Consider the following 24,793-nt stretch of genomic DNA (forward strand, 5'->3'; position numbering starts at 1 on the left):
AAGTTTGACAGCTCTGATGGTATGATAGTGTTAGAATTGGGGAGGATTGGGAATTTGCGTCAGTGAGGAGTTGGAGCGGGCAAAAAGCTAACTGGCATAGTCTGTACGGAGTATACAGCGGCAGAGATGGAAAACAGTATTAAATATCGACACTTACCGTCGTTCCCCTGCCTATAAATTATTTGACGTTAGATCACAAAGCCGTCAAATGACCATTGACTAGATTAAAAGTCCGCAGGGCGCGAGACACCCATCAACATCGGTCGGCGAGGACTCGAGGCTATGGGCTGGGCGCCACAAAGGATGTCGTGTTGCTTCCGCCTCTTTCTGTTTGACAAGGTTCGAACTCTGATGCAAAAGTGGGCAAAACATTCCGCTAGATTTTCAGCTAGTGCATTTCCATGAGGGGGTTTTCTTTCCTGCCTGCGCCCTCTGTACGTCGAGGTTTCAGAATTTCCATAGCTCTAATAAAACATCAGTGCGGAACAAGTTAGTTAGCTCAAAATGTAGTCATCCTCCCGCCGCGTGGCACACGCCAAAAAAACTGATGATCCACCCTAGGCTTGACGCTTGATTCTTGAGGAGCTAAACGAGCCGCCATGGATGATGATGGCAGAGGGACGGCTAGCGCTAGGTCCACTTGTAAGTTGGCTATTTGCGCAAGCAACGTCTCCCAAGCCCGCTCAAGCTGTGGGAAGCCGGTCGACCGGCTTCGCAGGCCGTCTGCTCACTGGAATAATATTTATGTAGGTCACTTCTCAATCCTTCGACACGAGATTGTCCTATCCTAGCAGTTAACGAAGGTCTACTAATTTTCTCGGAAGACAGGGACAAAAAGGTGAAGCAAGATACCAATGATGGAACGTTTTCTGTGTGGGTTATTTCAGCCGTCAGGCTCTCCATTCATAGTGGGGGCTTTGTCTTACGCAGCCAGTTTCGCTTCCCACCACCAAGAGTTGAGGTTTTAGAAACTGTATGGGGTGACCGCGGCCGTGGTGAATTACCTAGGTATGCATTCCGTGCATCTTTCTGCGGCCAGTGTGAAACAAGTGGAAACGTGTCGAGGATCATGAAGTTAGCTCGACTTTCGGGAAGAATAGTCACATAATATATAAGACAACTTGAAACCAGAGATTTGGCAGCTTCGGGGGGTTCTTTGAGGATCACTGCTTTGGCACCCAGGCTAAATGCATTTAAAAAACCGAACAGTTGGCATGGGAGCTGTGAGTGGTGGATTCTGCTGTGAGGCACAAGAGCTTGAGAAAAAATCAAATAAAAACAAAAAATAGCAAAACCTTGGTCAGACATAAGTGCTCTCTCTCTGGTGGGTATTTGCTGTTTACCTGAGAAGCAGCTCCTGAAAATACCGGGGTACATACATTGGGCAGTACATTCAGGGTCGATACACCCTCAAGGATTATTGCCATCCCCCTTCCGTTCGGGTATGTATCCCTATAGTTCTCGCCCAGCACAGGTCCAAAATGTGGCTGCACAGCTCATAACTCGATCTGGAAGTGCCATTATCGAATTCCAAATTACAACTACGTGTAAGAATAGAGTCCTTCTTGTTTGCGCAGGCCCAATGCTGACTTTCATGTCAGCATGCTGGTCGATGCTTGCGCAGGGGGTAGTTGATGGAGTGTGTACGCTGTACGGAGTACGGAGTACATAATAAATCAAGGCAGGGGCCAGGAGATCAGACGAGAATCAGCACGATCATCCTGCATGCCATCCATCTCAATCTAACACCGCTACCCAGGTTCAGAGTATTGGAAATTTGGCGAATCCAGACGGGGAGGGCTCGACGGAAAAGATATTATGATTCATTTTGCTTTGAATTTTATTTTTGTATCGTTCCTGAGTGTTGTCCAGATGTGGTGAAGGTAACATTCACACGAGGTCATCCGTAGGACGGATGACTTTTTAATGTTTGGGCGTGGCTACAATGCATTTATCGCCCACTTTGAAGCTCTTGCGATTGAAACTGTAACTATTTCTGTAATCACGGTTCAGTTTGAAATAATGATGGCTAAAATATTACACGTCTGATCAGAGTTTCAAGTGGGGCTTGTGGCGGAATCGGGGAGTAGCTTCCAAGATTCCTTGCTGTAGACTCGTGGTATTTACTTTGGACCGTTTCCTGAAGAACGGAAACAGCTGGAGGATAGCTGCTTGTGCATCACGATGGGCTTGCTTGATGATCTCGGGCTGTTGGTGATATCGCACTGATCAATCAATCCATGAAGAAGATGCTGGTTCAAACTCGCCAATAGAAATTACCCCTGAATGCTGAACAGAAGAGCCCATTCATCATCGAATATAAGGTGTTCGGCGCGCATTCCTTTAGCGCAGCGGCAAAATTGAATCCGTCAATTCTAGGACGTCTTGGCCGGAGGAGAGTGGAAGTATACGCAGTAGTATGGGGTTGTGACTTCACCCAGCCGCGCAACTCAACAGACCCGTTCGACTGGCGGTCATCGTGGGGCCCGGTGAAGATTTGAATACGTACGTACTAACCAAATTTAGCTAATAGATACTTGCAAATACAGAGCCTGTTCTTCATCATCCTGTGACTTATTTTCTCCCCGGGTACACCGTCTTCACGCACGCACTGAAGATATGGATCTTGAGACAAGGAGTTGCGTTCTTGAGGCGGGATAAAACTAGGGACCCAAGGGGTGGTGAAACCAAGCAGATCATGGATTTTTGGTTGGTCCAATTTGCCCCTATGCAGACGCGCGACACGAGTCGAGCTAACGCAGGAACATGACTTTGTAGATGCAGTGTACTCCGTACGCATCACTTGGACAGGCACTCATGGGAGTTCGTGAGAAAGTGGGCGGCTAGCAGGAACAAGGCTAGTGGTGCTTGAGAGGATTAAGATCTTCAACCTTTGGTGCCATCAGGCTGTCAATGGGGAATAGTACTGGGCACGGAGTACATGACTACCATTATTGGTGGCCTATCTATCCACCTTCACCGAATTCGTTGGGTTAGTTACTCTGTTGAGTTGGTCCCGGGGTCCCGAAAGCTACGGACTGAAGCCCCGAAGTGGTGGATCGGGGGCCGCGAAATATGAAGTGGTGGCGTTCCTCCGCCCGTGGCATGGGCCATCAGACGGAGTGATAATAATAATGGCAGCGTGGCCCCATAATAATCCTACACGAAAATGTAAATCGTTTGCGTATCCATGCGCTGTAAAAAGAGGAAAAGAAAGAAAAGGAATTACAGTCGTTGACGTCAACTACTACTCGGGTTGCCCGGCCCACACCCTCTATTCTCATTCATGGATAAACAAAATATAATTCGTCTGGCACGCGTGTCCCCAAAGCCGTGCACGGTATATTCAAGTTTTGAGCAACAGGAGAAAGGTGAGCAAAAAAAGGTCACATGGACGGACAGACGGTCATTTTGGCCGCACAATCATCGAGTCATCGAAGCCATTTTGGGCTCATGAACTGCCGTCATGATAGAAGCTAAAACAGAACTATTTTTTTCCCCCAAGAGACAGGGTGGTGGGTGAACGTGCCCTCCCCTTGTGAAAGAGGGCAACATCCGTCTCGAGATGGATTCTCCCTCGCCAGCCAATAGCATCCTCGAAGCGACGGATCCTGGGTGCAAGCATTCGACCAGGATAAATAAAGGCCGCACGCACAGGGGATAGTTCCGACAAGCCCTGCTACCACCCGCGATTTCAGTAGCTGGCATTTCGCGGCCGGGGGTCCCTGGTAGTGCCAGCTAGATATCGGAAGCAACTTACATATCTATGATGAAGCCATCAGACATGTCGTAAACGAGGAGCCTGTTCCTGGCGGGTAGCTCCGTGTGCCTGGATTATGATTGCCTGTACAGAGTAGTCCCTGGATGTCTGGACACGGAGCAAACGCGGAGCACAAAAATCCTTGGTATTCGGCAGTAGCTTGCCACTCGCAGCCTGTAACCTTGGAAATCCAGACGGGCTTACTTACAAGTTAGTTACCCACAGGGCCACAGCCTCCAAGCGCATGGAGCCCCATAGATCGACACGCTGGAGGCTTTTGTGCCTGTCTTGGAGGAGGTTGGCTGTATTACTATCTGCGTGGATGCTTATTATTTCGTGCTACGACCCGACCAGCTCCATACAGTACCGTACTGGGCCTGACAGAGAGCCGCAGTAGTACTTGTGCGTCGTGGTCAGTTGACATGGTTGGTACCCGAGGTATCTCCCCTGGTTGCACATAACCAGATGTAACTGAGGCGGGCTGCCCCAGTACCTGGTCCTGCTGGCGGATGTTCCTGGGTGTGGTACGGTCACATACGGCCCGTTTCCTCAGTACGGGTACCCTGCCGCAGCCAACTCGCCCCCCGGTACAGGACCAATACGGTGCCTGGCCCTGTACCTGTACCCGTACCGTACCGTACCGCCGTTCCCCTCCGCAGCCCGGTCTGACTTTTGGCGTCTGTCTTCTCTTCCTCATCTTCAAGACGACGACGACGACGACGACTTCTTTCTCTATCCCACACTCTCTCAACGACCTCTCTCAACACACAGTCTTCTTCTTTTCTTTCTTTCATTTTATATTTCTCTCTGTGCCTATCTGTCTATCCTTAATTCATTGCTCCGGCTTCATTACGGTCACTCTTTTACTGTTTTTAACCTTAGGCCCTCGCCTTGTCACTCCTTTCTGACCCGACGTCCCACATCCAACCCTTTGTCACTCCTTCGTAACAACGACATATTTCCTGTCCACCGCACCACTACCTTTCCTTCTTCACGGCATACCTCTGAAATACTACACACCTCCGATGAGATAGGCTTCCTTCCACGGCTGCCTGCAGTGCAGCAATCCCAACTCTCTGTCATCTGAGCTGCGGTCACATTCAACTCCTCCTTTCTATACCCACCTTTGAGCATAATGAGCTACCTTCATCACCCCTTTCCTTTTGGTGGACATGCAATCCCCGTTGACCAGCCCGTTGGCTATGGAGTCCCGATCCGGCACCCCCAATTGGGCCACTCCGTAGATACTTATCTACTCCCCAACGCCCCGATCGATCTGGCAGATTACTATCACCAAGCTGCATTACTGGAAGACTTCGAGCAATACACGGAGAATCTATCGCGCCCCCGGTTAACAAAACAACAAGTCGATACCCTCGAAGCCCAGTTTCAGGCCCATCCAAAGCCAAATAGCAACGTCAAGCGCCAATTAGCGGCGCAGACAAATCTCACTTTGCCCAGAGTTGCTGTACGGACATATAATCCTGCCCACATTCTTTTTCTGGGTCCTTTATCCGGCAATTGGAAGAAAGATTGCTAACTATGAACGTGTTGTAGAATTGGTTCCAAAACCGGCGCGCAAAGGCAAAGCAACAGAAGAGGCAGGAGGAATTCGAGAGAATGCAGGCGAGTGAGAAAGACGAACAGTGGCAAAATAACGACGCCCCGCAGAAAGAAGGAGAATCAAAGCAACAATCGGAGCTCCCGGAATCGTCCACAACCCCCACCCAGCGTCCCGCTTCTATTTCATCCTGTTCAAGTCCCTTGAGCCCGGCGAAGCAGGAGGAACAACAACAAGCATCCGATTTCACAACCAAAACCGGATGCCCTGAGTCGCCCCAGAAAGCCATGAACGTCTCTATGCCCTCTAGTGCCCAATTCAATCAGCCTGTGGAGAATAATGGCCCAGATAGACATGAGTCTTCGGCTATCACATATCATCTTTCTCAGTCTCCTTCGGGAAAGAACGGCGGTAGCACATTCACTTCTAGCCTATCTGGATGGAACGGAATGGAGCATAATCATGCCATATGGCCTTCCCCGCAAGGGGCCGAAGATAGTTTTGATTTCGGCCATTTGAATAGGCACCATGACAACCCACTCGAAATCCGCGTTCAGGGGAGCCCGCATTTCCCTAGTATCCAGTTCAGCCACGAGCCGGATGGATGGGGCTACCACAGCATGCCGCACTTGGTGGGAGAGCAACGGCATAATAGCCAAGATTCAGGCGACGGCTTTTACCAAATACCGTTCCATGCACTACAGTCTCCGCTGTATCCTGAAGAACCACGGCGGGATTCTTACTCCTCGGAACAGTCTGAGCTCGCAGATACACTATTCCACACTGAAATAAACAACGTGATTGAATTATCTCCTCAAAATACGCCCCATTTGAACTTGGCACAGTTGCACCACCAAGCCGAGCCCAGCACCAATTGGCGGTATCCTGAGAAAGAAGTTGATATTGCGGGTAGACGGAAGCGACCCCGGCCGGCTGCCATCGGAACTTCTTCCATGTCCCGTTCATACGGACCTTCGTCCATGTCTCCAACCACTAGGATTCACGGTATGGGTGCCGGCCATGTCCTTCGACATGCGAAATCTACCCAAAACCTGAGCCCTAGTCACACTTCTCGATACCCGGGGATTCGAAAAGCCTCCGCTCCCCAACGCTCCCCTCTAGGCATAACTAGCTTCGCAGAAGCCAGCCTTTTCAATTGCGCCAACGCGACAGACATGATGTCAACAGTGCCTGGTCTGGTAACAACAACCTTGGCTCCGCCAACTCCGTTGACACCAGAAGATCTCCGAACTCTTCTTCCACCAACCCCGAATGACAGCCAATACTGTGTCTCTCCAACGGACGATATGGGTTGCGCGCGATTTTTCCCCATATCCCAACCTATGCAAGTGCACATCGAATCCCCGCCCACGACACCACTGCATTTAGGGGTCCCATCACACTTGCAATATCAGTCCATGGGTGTTCCGATGTCTGCGTCGTCCCAGCGTACAACATTTCAGGAGTACGCGCTCTCTGTCCCAACCAATCCGATGAATGGTGGCCTCTGGTCCGATGTGTCTTCAATGCCATCCCCAGAGACTTCCCATTTACAACAGCCAACAATCCATATGCCCCAGCCAACGCATATTTCTCCAATTACCTATGAGGAGTCCTTCGATTCCGGAAATCCGGCTCTCGTTGAGGACACAGTGACAAGCCAAAGTGAATCACCCCAATGCACTGTGAAAAGCTGCGGCACGCCGACAACGTCATCGCCCCAAGGTTCCACCCCTGGCTCACAGAAAGTGACCGAATTTCTAATCCAGGAATTCCCAGAGCAGCAGGAAGCACACAGGCGGGCAGCCGAACAGCTGCCCCCTCAGAAGCCCATGAACTATACATTCTCCAACCACACGCCCAATGATTTCTAGAAAATTTATTTTCCCTTCTAGAATCCGGGGTTGGCTCTATTAATACTTAATCACCCTCAAACCAACCAACTCTAGTTTAGCAGCCCGTTTACGATTTCTACTAATAAACCTCACGCAAATATATAATTGTAATATCCTTTGCTCTCTTCCCTCTTGGCTTGAGCTTAATCTAATTATCCCACCATCACTCGCTGCGGCCTTTTGTTTTCATCTTGCAATACCCAACCTTACTTGTTGGAAACGTCACGCAACTTTACATTACTACACCACTGCTATTATTACTTCTAATACTACTAGGGGAGAACCTTAACCCAGCTCCCCCGTGCCCTGTTTGTCATGCTTTTCCTTAGTCCATTACTCATCTACATATATTCTATCAATACCCATTTCGCAATCTCTGTCTCTGTCTCTGTCTCTCTCCCTCTCTCCCTTGTCCTTTTGTTGCTGCGGAGCAACTCTTCGGTTTGTATATGACACGCAGAAATGGAAATTTTGGCGGTACCCCCCTGGCTTCTATCGTTTCATTTCATTTCACTTTCATCCTTTTTTTTTTCTTTTCTTTGTCCTCACACGAAAACACCATATCTGATAATAGCTATTATTATGTTCTAATCAACTAATTCCCTACTTTCTTCTCCTTCTACGCAGGCGCTTCACATTCTCATTTCTTCCTGCCTCTGAAACCTTGACTTTTCCCCCTTTTACCATTGTTAGTTTATTGTCTCCTCTCTTACTATTTTTTAATAATACCCCTTGAATACGTTTTTTTTAATATAGCTTAGCATGTTACTTTCTCAGTTCTTTCACTACTACTTCTTCTAACAATGCTGTTTTCTTTCCCCCGTTTTTTTTTATTGTTTTCATTCTTATTCTTATGCGTTGGTTTTTGTCTGCTTCAGTTATATTTTTTTTCAAATTTTCTTTCTGATAGCTTTCTGTTTTTCTTTTCTTTCTTTCTTTCTTTTTTTTTTTTCTTTTTTTTTCATCTTCTTACTTCTACTCTATGATAAACGTCTACAATATCTATCTATCTTCTTACTGCTTCTCTACAACCAGCGTATACGCCCGGAATATAATATTGCTGTTTAATTCTTCATATCTATACACCTTTATAATACAGCATTACTCAATTCTATTAATATAAATAGCATTATGTCACTTACTACCGGGCACATTGTATATAATAGAAATAAAATATTATTTTATTCTTTGCTTCTTCTGGTAACATTTTGATAGAGTAAAAGGTTCAGTTCAAACTCAGTTCAGTGACTCAATCAATAAATGCATCAAGCTAGCTGAAACACATTTTTGTTTTATTGAAGAGTAAAAAGAGAAGGGAAAAAAGCCATCATCAAAAACACAAAAAAAAACTAGAATGAATGAATACATGAAAAGTTAAAGCACAGACATGAGAAAAGAAAACCATAAATGTAAGACAAAAACTAGATACAATTAATACAAATTATATCATGAAAAAATTCCAGATGACAGAACAGAACATAGCTATATAAAGAAGAATGAATTAAAATATAATTAACACAAGAGTAAAAATGTATATAGTAGAAGAAAAAAGAAGAGAAAGGAGAAGAGAAAAGAACTTAAGTAATAACACTAATACTAAGTTAAAAAGTAATAAGATAAAGTAGGTTGCAGGAACAGAATGTGATAATGAGTGGAAAAGAGTAAGCAGTAAATAAAAATGTAATAAAGAAGAAATGACTTTGACAATGATGAGACAAGAAGTAACAGACAAACCTTGTACATTTTGCTATAGGCAACGAAGAAGAAAGAAAACAGAGGTGGGGAAAAGAGGGAGAAAAAGGGGGAGGATGTGTGCGTGACTCAAAAGAAAAGTAGAAGAAGAGACAAAGAAGAAAGGAAAAGCTTTACCAAATTGAGAGATGAATGAATTGATGGAAATGAATACATGATGAGAAAAGTGAAGATGAATATGTTTTTTCAAGGGGGAAACAAGAGAAATGAGAAATGAAGATATGATGAGTGAAAAGAACCAACAGTATAAGTAGCAATGAAGAAAGGAAATGTTGAATAGATACATAGAAACAATTGTAGAAGAAAAGTGAGAAGCAGTGTCAACAGTTGTGTATAAAGAAAAAGAATAGGTTAGTGATTACATCTATATGTTCAGGAACAAATTATTGCATTAGAGGTATCAATTTTTAAAACCCAGACTCGAAAAGGGAAAAAGCGAGTTTCAAATAAATAAAACAGGGAGAATATGGAACAAAACAGCCATCAATGAAAGAGTCAAGATGGGGAATAAAAAGGAAAGAAAAGCAAAAACCAGGTATGAGTAGTGAAGTGAACAAATTATGGTGAGAAACAAATGCAAGTTCCGGCAAGCTATCGTTTCTTTTTGAGTTTCACATAAAAACAAATTTCCTACCCAATCCATCACTTCACAGCTTCTTCAAAATGACGATGGCCAGCCACCAGGTCCTGAGCCCGGCTGTGGCTGTCCACCAGGTTGCATCGACCCTCCAGCCGTGGTGCTAGGCCACCCCGGCATGGAAGCACTGGTACCCATGCCCATACCCATTGTTGATTGCGGTCCGGACATATACTGCTGCGAGCCGGCAGGGCCTTGGGAGGATGGGTACATGGCGCGCGTGGCTGCCATGTTAGAGTATGCAGCTGCTGAGACACCCGGGTAACCCATAGCGGCAAGATTCTGTTGTTGCTGATGCTGCTGCTGCTGATGCTGCTGATGCTGCTGTTGTTGTTGCTGTTGTTGCTGCTGCTGCTGTTGGGATGGTGTCTGTGCGTGAAGCTGAGAAGGTGGAGCACGGTGTTGGTGGCGCGGAGACTGGGAATGGTGGAGTGGTTGCGTGTTGTGTAGATGCGGCGAAGGGGATTGCTGTTGTTGCGGGTGCATCTGTGGAGCGTATTGTGGCACTCCAATCGAGTGGGACGCGGACAGGGGGGATGGCTGTGGTTGCGGAGGTGGCTGACCCCAAAGTTGTGGATTTTGAGGGTAAGGATACTGCGAGGTTTGACTTGAGCCGGGAGAAGCAAGGGAGATGCTAGATGAGCGATGCTGAGGCTGATCAGGGCGCATTCCCTGCGGCATTCCTCGCAGCGGAGATTGGGGTATGGACATTTGTTGATGGGAAGGCTGAGAATAGGATTGTTGAGGGGTCATCATTTGCGTATGCGGCAAAACGGTTGGGTGTTGGTTGGCATTAATCATACCAGATGTCAGTTGTGGCGATTGGAGCGACTGATGGCCCCCTGGGGGGTGCTCGACTTGACCAGCTGGCGATTGACTGGACAGAGGGGTATCGCGCTTCTTATTCCAGTGTTCGTCAAGTCCTTTCGCACGATATCCACGTTGCTGATTTAAAATCTTGCTAAAGTCGGCAGTATGAGATGCATGGTTCATTATTTCTGCACCACTGCTAGGTTGGGTACGGTCGTGGAATGGTTGCCCTGTGGGTTCCTGTCTCGGTCGAGGTATGGAGTTGAACTCTCTCAGTCGAGGATCATCTGCTGGGGCCAAATGAATCATGGGCAGAGGCGTTAGACTCGCTGGATGCGGAGGCATGTCGGGTGGGATGCCGTCAATATGAGGGCCGTTGCTATATATAATATCGCTCTGGCCCAAATTTGGTATCAGTCCCGCATTTGCGGCCTCTGCAGCGGCCGCATCTCTGGCCTTCGCAGCCCCTGGTCGTTTCTCGCCGGCCAGATCCTCTTCAGTAAAACCTTGCTTTCGGGCCTTGCTCTCCCAATAATCATCTCGAACCCGCCGTCCCTCAAGAATGACTCTGCTGCCGAATTGACGGAACATAGATTTCGCTGTCACAATCGCGATCTGTCGAGAACGATACGAGTACGGCAAAATGTCCTGCTGAATCAAGGAATCCTTCTCTGCTTGGCTTGCAATAATTTTATAGAGTGATCTATTCTTGTTGAAGAGAAGATAAGAATCTCGATATCCCAGCACTCTAGCGCATTCCGTGGCCAGCATGAAGAGTTTCTTTCCGCGGTTCGGCACACAGAAGGTCCTGCATTTATACTTGCGTTTGTCCTGTGGGTAACCCAGCGCGTCGACTTTCTTTTCACCATTCTCGTCGAATTCTTTGGGTATATATTCATCTCCTTCTTCCCCCAACTGGTCCGTGGTATGGTCTCTAACGGTAGGTAGGGCCTTGACTAGTGACTTGGTGAGTGTGGTTTTAGCTGGCGTAGACGTCTGTGCGGTGGCCGTGGCATGTTGTGGGATAGGCTGAGGAGGGAGATGAGAAATCTGTGTCTGAGCGGGGGACGATTTTGGCCTTTGCGATGCAGGTGTAGCAGCCGGGTTTGTGGCGGACGAGACTTTGGGCGTCTTGGGCGGTCGACCTCTTTTGCGACGGCCATGATCATCCGGGACTATACAAGTTAGGTACGGTAAACCGGCAAAATAGCAAAGGCAGGATGATAGAAATATCAAAATGGCAGCAACATACCTTCCTCTATTTCACCTTCCGCAGGCTGATCGCCATACTGTTCTGTTGGTCTACTTCGTTTCGTGCCTCTTGGGCTTGCGCTGGAGTTGACATTGGAGGTGGTAGTCGCGGAAGGCGCGGCAAGAGAAGACTGCGAAACAGGGACTGATAATGAAAAAGTCAGCATCAAGCTAGGAATATTCTTGCGATCGTGCGGTGATTCATGGTATCAAAGGAGATCGAAGATAGAAATGGAAATCTTGGCCTCTAGAAAAAGACAATATCTCCCCCCACAACGCGACTGAAGACAGGAAAAGGAACCGGGGGGGGTGAAAGAGAATGAAAAAGCGCGACCAAGAGAAGGAATCATTACCAGGAGTGTTCAAAGCAGCAGGGTTGATAGTGCCAGAACCATCAATCAGATCGGAACCCATGCCGTTCATCGGGGCGGAAACGGGATGTTGAGTAGTATACATGGTGTGCCACACAGGAGGGGAGGTGGAGCGGGCCAAGGATCGACGGGTACAAAGTGAACCGGGTAGTTAACCGAAAAGCGCGCGAACGATACCGGTTGGACCAGACAGCCGCGACGGCGGGGGTTCTGAGTGGTGGAGAAGAGAGAGTGTGGGAGGAAACGACGAATGAAGTGAAGGGGGCGGGACGGGGACGAGGGAGGAGGGACTGGGTGGGGTGGGTCGCGTCCAAGGGGACGGATGTGTAAGCAGGAAGCCGCGGGTGGTTGAGACCAGTGAAAAAATCTAGTGAGGGCGTTGGAATGAGACCAGTCCGAGGATGAAGCTTTCCGATGGCTAGTGATGTGTTGGCGACGCACACGATGCGATGCAAGGTGAAGAAGATCCTTTTTGCTCAACGGTGCGATGGGGTCGCAGAGGGAGCTGCACCTGAGCTGCGCGGCGCCCAAAGGCAGCAAGCAGTAACTAGTGGGAACAGCAGCAGTTGGTGAACTCAAACGGCCGACTTAGCGGGCGCGATATCGCCGTTAGCAGCCGGCAAGCGAGGACAGGCACGGAGGAGAAGGACGAGGAGGAGACGACATGTGCGGGAGATGGTGATGGGTGGGCGGATGGGTGGATGGGAAGGATGATGGAGGCGACGGGCGAGGATGGGGATGGATGGGGATGGGGATGGGGATGGATGCGAAGGTGAGGTTGCAAAAAGGCGACGGACGAGGGAGAAAACCCGATGACGATAGAAAAGCAGCCACACAGACAAGCGTAAGTGTGTATACAACAGTACGGAGTAAGGATGTACGGGAAGGAACAGGCGAGGTAAGCGGATGACAAGACCAGGGAACTTTGGCGGGCGTCGGCGGCGTTCGTCGGGGTATGGGATCGGTACAGGTACGGTCAGCGTAAGGTACGGGCGTGATACGGTACGGACAGGTACGGGCAGGTACGGTATGCTGGGCTTAGTCAGCCGACTGATTTGCGGCTCTGCTGGGGCAAGACGGAAGCTGAGTCAGCGCCGGAAGCCCTAACTCACTCCGGCGGAGTTAGGAAGGGAGAGGAGAGAGGTTGTAGATTTTGCAGAGAGGATGAGGGACAAAGGACGACGAAGTATGGCAGGGGATGAAATATAGGGATGAAAAAAAAGGTATATATATATATATATATGTAGAAGTATATATGTAGCAAGAAGTAGGAAGAGTATGGTGGGCGGGTCAGGCTGGCATCCTTCTTTCGTTTTCTTCGCTGGCTTCTTTCGTCCTTCTTTTTTCTTAGTTACGTATATAATATCAAATATCTTCCGCTTCCCGTTTGCGTCTTAGTGCTTGATTTGTATCTTTCTCTCTCCTTTCCTTACGTACGCTGGGCGGGGGATTTATTTTCTTGTTAATTATTATCTTGGCCCTTCCACATCAGCTGGGAAGGAATAGTAATATTGGGGGGGAGGGGGGGTCCCGCCTTCTTGCATCAGCAAAAAGCGGATACCAAGTTGCAGTACGAGATAACTCCGGACAAGTTAAAAAACAAATTCCAAGAGGGGGAGGGTTGCAGCTCTCGGGGCCGGCAGAACAATCCTAATCGAGTAGGGCGGGGCCGGCGGGAAAAAAAAGGGAGCAACGATTGGAAACAAGGAAATAGACTCGCCAACTTAGCCGTTGATAGGCTAGGAAGCGGTGAGAGGACACACACAGAGAGAGGGAGAGCGAGCGATGGAGGGGAGGGGAGGGGAGGGGGGGAGGAAGGGAGGAACGGGAGGAACGGGAGTTGGGTATGGCCTGTATGGATGGGGGAATCGAATGGGAAAGGGAGGGCGGCCCTGCGAGTGGAAATCGAAAATCTGGGGAAGGGGGATAGATAGATAGGATAGGCAAGGCGACGGTTATTGGACTGGACAAGGCTGCGGCTGGGGCCAAAGGTCGGGTCACTGGGTCCTTGGATTGGTATGTATTATTATTAACTATTCCAAGAAACAAAAACAAAAAACAAAAAACAAAAAAGTAAAGAGGAAAATACGCTGTAATGCGAGGGAAGACAGGAGCTGGAGGGAAGCAAGCAGGTGAGGTGGGGGGGGGATTATTTTAGGCAAAGTCAAACCGGCATCGAAGGAGGGGTTGCGATGAAGGACGAAGAATGCGCGGGCGTCTTGGGACTGGAAATATAGGAGGAATAATAACTAACTACTCCAAGACATCACGAGACAGGGAGGGGGACACCGCGCTTTAACTGGCTGGCGGGGGAAGCCTTCGCCTTTCGTTTGCTTTTTCTTTTTTTTTTATTCCCACTTGATAACTAGTTAATTGATAACACACACCAACACGGGCCAAGGCGATCGTCTGCTCTTTTGCTCCCAAACGCTCACAGGAAACAAAGCAAAAATGGGAAAACATGGCTTGGGCTTGGAGAGAGTTTAGTTTCCTCACGCGCCGCCCTTGGATTCTGGTAACCAAAACGGCGGCCAATATCCATCTTGATTGGAGTAGCACGACGGAGCTAATCCTGGGATCAAGTTTAGTTTAGTTCAAGCGGGAATGACGGAAAACGAAGAAGAAAATTTGTCAGATGATTCAATTGTTTAACTAAATATTTGACTTTGACCCTTCTTTGTGTTTTACGCTGTAAGGATGCTGAACAATGCCCAGCGCATGGGCATGATGATATACGACAGGGTTAAGATCATTGTCCAGGAAATTCTCTTCGGCAGAAAGAGTGTGGTCAGGTCTCTGGCGCATTACTTACTCGGGAACTGAACAAGCAATAACTCCCTTAAAAGAGAGATACAATACCTATCCTACACAATCTACAAAAGGCATAGGCCTCAAGAGCTAAAAAAAAACCCTACTTTCTTTTCTTTCGGAACTTGCATGGCCATTCACTTCCGACGGCTGGCATTTTTCCCTTTTTTTTCTATCTTTCCTTCTTTTTTTCTTTTTTTGCGCGGTATTGCTCCTGCTAGCAGTTCTATCTTCCTTTGGCCGGATGGACAACTGAGAAGAGGGAAGGGAAAAAAAAAAAAAAAAAAAAAAAAAAAAAAAAACCGCCACCCTTGGTCTGTCTGCATCGTTTCATTGTCCTATCACCGATCGCCGTACTTGATTCACCATGCATGAAGGTTTTTTGTTTTATAACCCCCGGTGCGAGGTGAAAATGGCCGATGAATAACGCTACTGTTGCTGCTCGGTTATGATTCGACGCGCATCCGTTGCGCTTGGCTTTGGAGACCTGGGAAGGGAAGAGAGAGGGAATGAGGGAATGAGAGGGAATGAGGGGGAAGAAGGGGGGAGCACAAGGGAGGCGGTGCGCAGGCTCCTGCACAATGTCCATCACCCGAAGAACCACCAGGGCTCTTTTATCTCCTGCTCTTGTCCTACTCGGCACAGCAAGGCCGGTTCCTTCTAGGCATACTTGCATGCACGTACATGTACTGTACATCTACCAATGCACGGTTAGTACTGATCACTCGACGAGTACAAGCTATGGGCCGACAAGGAAGAAAGGGGGGGGGTGGAAGGCTTGTTGGTTGTTTGGCAGCACGAAGGTCAAGATATGAAGGAGTAGTTATCCCTGTTCCCCCGTGTTGCGCAGTCAGCTAGTTAGTTGCCTTCCTTCCTTCTTTCCTGTTGCCAAAACGGAGAAAGGGAGAGGGAGAGAAAAATACAATGCTCTTGGGTGTGTATGTCCCCTTCAGCCTGCAGAATCATGTATGTATGCACTTGGAAGGGCAATAAAATACATCATTGTGCGCCCCCTGGTATGTGCGCAACAATAATTAACTCTTAACTGAAGCTATTTTCGCTACTGAAGAATGTAATGTACTGTACTCTTTTGCTCAGCATGAGGGAACAGGCTTTGTTTTGTCCTCTAATTCATTCCCAATGTTTAGAGAATAATATTTAATATTTTTATTTTTTATTTTTATTTTTATTTTTTATTTTTAAAGGATTTGCCGCCCGGTCGCACGCATCCACCTGATGGATTGTTAGCTTTACTGCCCCCCACCCAATCACAGCACGATCGCATTCTCTGTCAAACCACTGTAGTTACTTGTTAACATGAATTTATACAGCCCAGCTCCATCGTTTATGGTATACTCCGTATACATTCCTCAGTATCCACCCACCGTCATGGGATCCATACAAATTCGCCCTTGCCACCTTTCTTTCTTATTTATTTTAAATGCACTTTGAAAACCAGAGCCTCCATTCCACCCATCCATCAACCGCCCCGCCCCGCCCGCCCAGAGCAAGTTTAAAAAAATGGAGGGTTAAGTTTACCGCGACGCTAACTACCCCGCAAAAACCTAAACCTAAAAAGCACTCACCCGTGGACCTTCTTGTTGGGCATTGGGCAATAACTAGTTAGTTATTATGCAATAACTACGGAGTAGTTAGTTAATCATAATACCTAACTAGTTAAGTTCATAAGTGGGTATTACCAAATCCCCCCCCCCGAACGAGGCGCACCACACCCAAAGAAACGCCCAGACCCTCCGGAGCTTGTGCGCCCCATTTCTTCACTTTCCTGAGATCGTGTTGCCCATTCTGTCATTTTTCATTATTCGTTCCGTTTTCTTTTCTCTTTCTTAATTATATATATAACTATATATTTTCTTGGGACTTCGACGGGAGTTGGTCTGTGAGAGAGCTACGAATCACTGGAACTTCGAGCACAGATAAAAACTTAGTGATATTTACTTCTCTTTTGGCCCGTTCTCATCAAACAAAGTTACTGTACATATATACACATAACTTCTCCGTACGTGAACCCCTGATATCTAATAAGTTGGCTACCCTACCTAGATTGGTTAACTGGCACCTGGGTTAAAAATTCTCAAAAAAAAAAAAAAAAAAAAAAAAAAAAAAAAAAAAAAAGGAAAGAAAAGAAAAGAAAAGAACGAGAAATCAAGAAAGCCACAAGCGCGCGGGGATTTTTCTTTTTTTCTTTTTTTCTTTTTCCCCCTTCCCTTTCTTTTAATGCCTTTTGCCTTCTTCTGTCAACATCCCATACCACACCCTTTAAAACAGCTTTAAAACAGGTGGGGTGCCTGCGTGGGGTTTCTTGTGTAAGGCTCAAGAAGAGAGGGGCCAGTTAGAGACGCCTATCGAGCCCACAGTGCCCCCGTTTCCCTCCATCCCATCCAGGGAAAAGTTTGGGGTGGTTGGAACGCTCAGAGGGAGGGAGGGGAGCTCTGTCCCCCCTAAGATAGGGGACCTCAGGAGTGAGAGGTGAGAGTGGTGGTGGTGCCTGGTCTGGCTAGTTAGCTGAGGTGCGTGCGAGCTTGAAAAGACAAAAGGAATTTGTATCGAACGTGGGGGAGGATATGATTTTTTTTTTTTTTTTTTTTTTTTTTTTTGGTGTAATTGGAGAGACATCAGAAAGCGATAAATTCAAAATTCAATCAGGTTGCATAGGTGCAAGTTCTTACTTGCGTGTTCATCAGGGTTAAAAAAGGGGGTGGTTTTCAAGCTGGAGTCAATGAATTGCGACAGATGGGATTTATGATTGAAGTTTTTACGCAGTGTAATGATAAATGGCTACCTACGTAGATACACACAGTACCTACATAGATCGGAGATCGGAGGATGGTACATACAATACATAGTGTGCGGTAATCAGTTAAATAACTTACAATCGCACACATCCCGGTCGTGATTAAATGAGAGTACATGTACAGTAACTAACTTAGGGAAATACACGAAGGGGAGGCAAGGCAAGGCAGGGCAACACAGGAGGAAAAGTGCGACGCCTGGTAACTAGTGGAGTGGAGCTGTTTTTACATCCTGCTAATCCTTTCTCTGCCATCTCGGATCTATCCCGTCAAATTTGCCGCCTTTGGTTGGCTCGTTGCGATGCTGCTGGCTATGTTGAAAACTTAGGGGTTGGACGCGCCTGTTTACTTAAGTTAGGGGTTCCCAGGATGGCGGGTTGACCCGACTCGGCTCGACTCTAAGCTTTTGACGGGTTGCTCGGGAGGAGTTTGTTCGTTAAAGCCCGGACAGCGGGTATGATATTTAGCTTTAAAGGGATCTACTCCCGCAGCAGCTCGGGAAGTTACAGGGTGGGGTGGGCGGTTGGATTTTAAAATGCCCATGATCTATCTGTAGTTATGGGGTAGTTATATAAAAGAAAGGAGGTGTAAATTCCGTCCCCCATTGTCTGTGAGTATACTCCGTATAGAACTAACCACCAAAGTATGTACAAAGCAGGTGTCACCTGTCACTACATTCGATTCTATGTAGGTACAGAGTGACATGAGCAGGGAGGAGAGAGAAAGGGGGGTTTACAATGTCGATCAAGATACTTTCTCTTCTCACACACCCGCCAACCCTTTTCCCGGACAATGTCTCCCGCCCCTGAAGTTATGAGACTACTATTAGTTTCTGGATGTATGTAGGCAACATTAAACCTTGCCACCTACATCATTTATTCCTTCGTGTGTCTTGCCTGGGGTGATAAAAAAGCCCTATCAAACAGAACCCTGTCCATTAATGATACATTTATACCCTCATCTGACCATTACATCAAAACGGCTCTATTACCTCTTTTGGCCTTTGGCCAGAGCACAGAAAACCCTCATTCACACACCTCGTTGTTGCTGGGGGGTTCACATTTCAACATCAACATTGACTCTGATATTCTAGGCTGTGCTCCTCTCAAGGCCTGTTTATTTTGAAATCTCATCTCATTCTTGAAAATGGGCAATGGATAACTTAGTTCTACACAGAAATAGAACAGTCTTGATGACTGGTGGAGCTTGGAGCTTGTTGATAGTGAGTTGCTCAAGTAGCTTAGTTGTTGAACTGATGCACACTCTGCATGAGCTGTTGGAGAAAGCTTTTAACTATCCTGTAACTACTATGTACATATTCTTTTCTATTTCCTTTGTCTTTGATGCAAGATTTATGTGGCTTGTTGTTGACAGAAGTCTTGTTCCTACATGATGCAGTGACATGTTGCTTAAGCACATATTTTTCTACATTCTCTGTACAGAGTAGACTGGCGCTGGTTCACTAACTTGGCTACTAACTAGTAAAGATGTCTATATGAGGGTATTACAAGGGTTGCTTTTTCTTGCAACATAAGGCCCAGGAAGGAGAGTCTAAATCTATACTTTCACTCCACTCCTTACGTTCAATTAAGATCGCATTTAAGCACCAGGTGCTAATCATCTTTGCCCATCAGACTGTCAGTCAGCAAGGGTATTTCATCAACTCATCCATCCCCCCACACTTTTCAGAAGTTAACAAATTTGCTTTACTTTATTCTAAGACAGCTCCCGTGGACGATAGATTGCATACTACCTATCCATGTAGCGACTTCCTTGCTAGTCTGCTGCCCTGCAAGTCATGAGTTCCAGAAGGCCGAATACCCGGCGAATCCGACCAGAGTGAGCAAATCAGCATGAACTAACTATAACTAACTGTTTAGTTGTGGCTGAAAGTGCTCTCAGTGGAGTGGCCTGTGATGCTGTTCGCAGTTTTAGAGTTATTTCACGGAGTTACGCCCGAAATTGATTTTGGTGAAGACATATCCGGGGGTGGGATTGGCTCTATGAGTAGACAGTGGGTTGGTATCAACTGCATTTGACAGCTTAATGTCTCTGCAGCTTTTTTGAGCATTTTGAGTGCTTTTGACGCTTGAGGAGGAGAAACAGGGCCTATAAACATACATGGTAGATAGACATTACTTTGTGGAACAACTTCATCCTTTCATCTTCAGGGTAAAAATATTCCTTGTCCATGAATAGATTGACTGAAGGTGATCATGAGTTTGTGTGCCAATGGCTGGTGATTGGAATAGATGCAATACCAATGATTCATTCATCAAGGAGAGGGAAATGATAACAAGGAGATAGAGAGATACACGGGGTTTTTAAAAAAAGTGAGCATCAGGCCTCAATGAAGATCCATAGATATCAGGTGTTGTCCCGAGTTAGAGCCTTGAAGTTCTCAGAGAATATGCCGCTGATAATGGTATCATTCTGAACTACTCCATTCAATTCCCACTCCCTTCCACTTCAGGTGCCATCCTCAAAGATATTTTATGACACTGCCCCTATTTTATATTCCCCCGTTACTTTTGACCGTCCCGGCAGATATGCTTAGATATCTAATCAGAAGGTTCTTGTGATACTGCCCGTGTACAGAAACCGAAATTTTTAACTGTAGGTTTCGCCAACGCCTATGAAAGCATATGGTCTCTGCCTGATATATCCCCCTATCACACATACAGGAAGATAGAATGGCCTGGACCTTCAGGAGAAGCCTCGATTTGCCTTTTTTCAGTTACCCCCCGAACGCTGCTGTTGACCTGAAGGATTGAAAATGACATGGTGAATCCAACAGATGGCTACTCAGAGTGGCCGCCCTGCCTATGAACTAGCCGGATATTGCGAGCCGCTTTTGCAATTAATAGTTTAACTCCACTGATATGCGGGATGCTTCATGGCGTTTATGAAAGCAGTGCTAGGCGATGTCCGCGATTTGGCGGGTTCGAGCCCGGATATTTTGAAACATGCAGAGTCCGCCAGGCCCGGGTGGTATCATGTATGCAAATGCCAGTTTGCATGTATGAGTGTGTTTGTCATGCTAATGTTTTCCTGCCTCTGCAAATCTGTAAAAGAAGAAGGGACAAATCGAGGACAAATCGAGGACAAATCGAGGACAAATCGAGGACAAATGAGCAGTTATCATGCAAACTGAGACATATGCTGGCCAAAGAACACAGCATCCGAGCTCCAATGGTTGGTCTTATTGGCTTAGGGAGGGGAGAGTGCTGGCTGATGAGCATTTATTCCTGCATTGCAATAGAGGAGGAATCAGTTTATAAAAGAGGGCCCTACTCTTTCTTGTCAAGGCATCATTGAAACTACAATCTTCTTTTTCTTTTTTGGAGTAAAGTTGTTTCGATGTTCTTCCACTGTCTCTCCTCACCAAGATGAGAACAGCCTCAATGAGGAGTTTTATGGCTGGAGGCTTTGACTGAATATGAAAGAACTTCAACAAGCTGCAACAAATCTGTGTGAGGATCTTAACACCGCCTTGAGCACAGTGGGAGGATGACATGCTTCATCCCATATTCTACCCGCCTTGAAACAAATGATATTCATCCTTCCTTCTTGCACCTCTTTGACAAGCCTTCCTTCAAGCTTCATTAGCCCCCTGTGGCCCTACCCTCAAGATAGATTGTGGTCTCCTTCATATGATAGCAGTCACACCATCAATGGCATTCCAAGAAAGCTGAAGACAAGGTGACTGAGGCCAGAGTAAAAGGAATACAGAAAGTACATCCCTCAGCGCAGCAGAATCCAATGAAAAAAAAAAATGGGGGGAGGGGATGACTTTACCCATTCAGCACACTGAATTCAGATTGTGAAACAGATTCAACAACAGTTCTAAAAAAGACTGATTTCATGGTCTAAATTTCCCAACCACCATGATGATGTCTATCAAGAGCGAACCGCCGGACGCAGAGCATTCAAAATATCCTAGCCCTTCCATGCACTCTGTGAGAGAGTATGACATAAATAGAAAAGCGAATGGGGCGCGGGTGGTCAAATCCTGGCTCCCATTCTCCTGAGCAAGCCAAAACAGAAACAACTCTGTTTAACCCCTGATGCTGGGTACGTGAATTTCTCCGCGATGGTGACTCCCTTCGACCCAGTTTCTGGGCACAATCAGAGCAGATAGTGATTTTGGGGTACGACAATGCTTGTGTGTGCCTTGAGATCTGACAGGAATAGGGCCTGCAATTTGTGTATAGGAGGAGCCGGAGTGTCGGAGTAATATAGCGTCATGTTCATGGCTGTCAAATGTTCAAGTTAGCCCTGGATGGGTACTTTAGATATGAACAGGGGGATCAAACCTCTCAGAAATTGGCTTGAGTCAGCCAAAGGCGGGCGCATACAAAAAACGCTTGAACTGAGTCAAGTCAGGCCTTAGAACTATTTCCTGGGCGAAATCCCGTCAGTCATTTGAAGGTGGCTTGACTCCACCTGTGGACATAAGGCATAACTGGCCATGAAATCAGCTCAGCCTTTTCTTTTGCCCAGATTTTACATGGGCTTGACCAGTATTCATCAGACTCCTGAGTTATACCAACTTTTCAAGTTGATATGCAACAGAGAGAGATTCACAGGAAGGATTCATGGTATTCTCTTGTTTGTGTGGCGCTTCCTTGAAATATCGCCTGGAATGCGCCAACAAGTTCAAGTTTCAGAAACGAAGCCATTCGAATTGGATTATTTTCTCTCCGCCGTGAGTTGAGGCCACGGTCGGTTGATACCCATAATAAAGAGAGAAAACATTGGCAAGACGAAACTTGTCTGTTGGGAATCTTTCCGCCCAAAACTTGGAATAGCGAAAAGTCCAACTTGTCCTCAGAAGTTGATTGGCGAGCTGAAAACTGCTATTCGACTGGAGTAATTAAAACCGGCGGTCTTGTTCCATGGCACGAACTCCAGACTGCAGATCTTCCATCGTAGAGAATTGGTTCTCCAAAATGGCACAGGGTAGGATTTCTGGTCCAATTGTTGGTGTACTGTCTAGGTTATTCATCGCCACCCAGATCTGGAGAAAATTAAGGAGACGAACAGGACTACGGCCTATTTTAAAACGCACGAATAATATGCCAGCGTTTGATTCATATAAATTAGAGCCTATTATCAGCTGAGATAAGTAAATACAAGTAAATGAAATTTGAAAACTCCATGCCGAAGGAGTGAGGGTCACAGAAATCCAAGGAGGAGGGCACTTGATATACTCAATCCGACCACAGCCCAGCCAGACCTTATGACCTGTTTATTGCTTAATCCGCAACTCAAATCCCATACCAAGTGTCTCACGCCGTTGAAGGAGTGGAAGGTAAATGGAAGAGCAACAGTCGTCCTCAAAAGCACCTTGGCAGCGACGGGGAGAGCTCCGAAAGACGCTGCCATAGACGCAGAGTCAATGTGCCAACCGAGCCAGGGAGAGGCAAGATATACAGCAAAGAAGAGATAGAAGCCTCCAGACACAAGTAGCCCAGTGTTACGATGGAGGATGGAGAGAACGGAAGTAACCTGAGGTCGGTAGATGGTTAGGTTGGGCGATATCGGGCGGTTGAGACGCTGTTTGCGAAGGAGATCATTGGGATCTTCTGAGGCTTTAGTAGACGATGCGGTTTCTCTTGTTTAACTTAGCTGTTAGAATTGACTTGAAAATCCGAGTGCTCCGGCGATGTCGGGTTGTGATGTTGCGGGACTGGTTGGGTTGATAGTGGCGGACACGGTAGGAGGTTGAACATCTATTATCACGGATTCCTCGTGACTGACCTCGTCTGAATATATGCGCTCCTAGTAAAATTGATTGGAACTATGTAGTTTAACAGAGCCCGACTAAATATGCAATGCGCTGCGAGGGATTGTATTATTAGCAGAGCCCTGATCTCCTATTCTCCAAGTTCAACATACATCGTCGCAGCGACTGCTGCATAATTTTCTGGGAAATCATTCCGTGTTGGTTGGCAGCAGAAGGCAATTAGCTATCATAGTAAAGAGACTGTCTTGGAGGGAGGAGAGAGAGGTGGAGAAAAGATAAATCAGAGGATGGCCTGAACGCTATCACTCGTTTTATGAAGTTACGAGTCGGTCAAATTCCGGCGCTATTCTCAAGTCAGTGCTTACTTTTACTCAACCCTGCACAATTAACACCCCCGTACAGAATAGACCCCTGACGCGGAAATAGCCCGAGCACATTCTACTCGCCGGCGGTTGTCTCTTTTCGTATATCATATACATACGTTCAAACAATGGGATATAGCCTGAGTTAAAGAAGATGGGTTCCGACTTCGCAGAGTTTAAAATTGAAGTCATATTCTGGTTCTGATACGGATTAGATCACCGTTGATACTACGTAGTACGTCTATAAGCTGAGGGGCAGGATCGCCAGTTCAAGCGATTTTTGTCCACACACTGAACCTACCATCGCCAAATCTGTCCCCCTGTTTTATGAATTATTGATATCGCGAAATAAACATATTTCAGGTGAATAGCCGATCAGTTTAGTTGCAATGTATGGCGCACTCCGCTTCCTGAAAATATCTAACTACCTAAATCAACGAGAACTGCATATAGTCTGAAACCCATTCCTCAGTTGAACACTCGACTTTCTAAAAGCCTTCTGAGGAGTAAGCTCATAGGCTCTAATGGTCCAACACTGTGTAAGAAATCAACATTTCTGATTTCTCCCTCCTACAGGACTGACTGGCGTCAAAGGGTTAGAGATATACATATCTTATTACCATGGTTTTGAAACTGCGTCAGGGCGGATTTCATTCACCTAAGCCGGCCACAGGATTCAGCAACCATGGGCCCATCCGACCCTTAATTTTAAGCTTAAATTTAGCGACAAAGCTTAAAAGCTCATCACCAACACAAGCCGGCGCAGCCTATCAGTAATAGTAGTGTGATATTACCAATTTTCGCCCTTTACAAGTTCCCTCTAAATCGAGTAGTCACGTCTCCTGTTAAAATTTTAAGTATTGCTTCCAAAGACTAAAGTACTGAATTTATTATAAATTTCTTGCCATTAGCAAGGAGCAAACTATGTGTCTCTGCTCGAAATTCCGGGGCGGACCTTGATGTGCATGTTGAAACGGATTTTTAGTCTTTCCAGTATGGACATGTTTCCACACCTGTGACGGCA

General features: G+C 46.7%; 5 protein-coding genes across 5 annotated transcripts; 2 read left to right on the top strand and 3 right to left on the bottom strand.

Annotated features, from left to right (window-relative positions):
* Positions 1–609: 609 nt before the first annotated feature.
* Positions 610–1,643, top strand: BDBG_09311 (uncharacterized protein; the record flags this gene model as incomplete). Its single annotated transcript, XM_031723956.1, has 4 exons — positions 610–746; positions 829–1,008; positions 1,459–1,547; positions 1,602–1,643. Coding segments are annotated over 4 exons (447 nt in total), but the record flags the coding sequence as incomplete, so codon positions are not given.
* A 289-nt stretch (positions 1,644–1,932) lies between these two features.
* BDBG_09312 (uncharacterized protein) lies at positions 1,933–4,554 on the bottom strand (the record flags this gene model as incomplete). Its single annotated transcript, XM_031723957.1, has 7 exons — positions 1,933–2,512; positions 2,609–2,814; positions 3,040–3,195; positions 3,656–3,738; positions 3,761–3,829; positions 3,969–4,062; positions 4,299–4,554. The coding sequence occupies 7 exons, from the start codon at positions 4,552–4,554 to the stop codon at positions 2,258–2,260; spliced, it is 1,119 nt and encodes a 372-aa protein (XP_031581342.1). The 3' UTR covers positions 1,933–2,257.
* On the top strand, positions 2,127–8,407 carry BDBG_09313 (homeobox transcription factor). Its single transcript, XM_002620243.2, has 4 exons — positions 2,127–2,417; positions 2,527–2,709; positions 2,779–5,228; positions 5,318–8,407. The coding sequence occupies exons 3-4, from the start codon at positions 4,896–4,898 to the stop codon at positions 7,193–7,195; spliced, it is 2,211 nt and encodes a 736-aa protein (XP_002620289.1). The 5' UTR covers positions 2,127–2,417; positions 2,527–2,709; positions 2,779–4,895; the 3' UTR covers positions 7,196–8,407.
* BDBG_09314 (nuclear localization protein) lies at positions 8,192–14,600 on the bottom strand. Its single transcript, XM_031723958.1, has 3 exons — positions 12,020–14,600; positions 11,668–11,811; positions 8,192–11,590 (listed from the first exon to the last, which is right to left on the bottom strand). The coding sequence occupies exons 1-3, from the start codon at positions 12,120–12,122 to the stop codon at positions 9,627–9,629; spliced, it is 2,211 nt and encodes a 736-aa protein (XP_031581343.1). The 5' UTR covers positions 12,123–14,600; the 3' UTR covers positions 8,192–9,626.
* A 6,172-nt stretch (positions 14,601–20,772) lies between these two features.
* On the bottom strand, positions 20,773–23,737 carry BDBG_09317 (succinate dehydrogenase (ubiquinone) cytochrome b560 subunit). Its single transcript, XM_031723959.1, has 4 exons — positions 23,560–23,737; positions 23,422–23,500; positions 21,975–23,275; positions 20,773–21,914 (listed from the first exon to the last, which is right to left on the bottom strand). Exons 1-3 carry the CDS (start codon positions 23,597–23,599, stop codon positions 22,837–22,839), a joined length of 558 nt encoding a protein of 185 aa, XP_031581344.1. The 5' UTR covers positions 23,600–23,737; the 3' UTR covers positions 20,773–21,914; positions 21,975–22,836.
* Between the last annotated feature and the right edge of the window lie 1,056 nt (positions 23,738–24,793).

Source organism: Blastomyces gilchristii (assembly GCF_000003855.2).
Source record: "Blastomyces gilchristii SLH14081 genomic scaffold supercont1.39, whole genome shotgun sequence".
In the NCBI taxonomy this organism is placed as follows: domain Eukaryota; kingdom Fungi; phylum Ascomycota; class Eurotiomycetes; order Onygenales; family Ajellomycetaceae; genus Blastomyces; species Blastomyces gilchristii.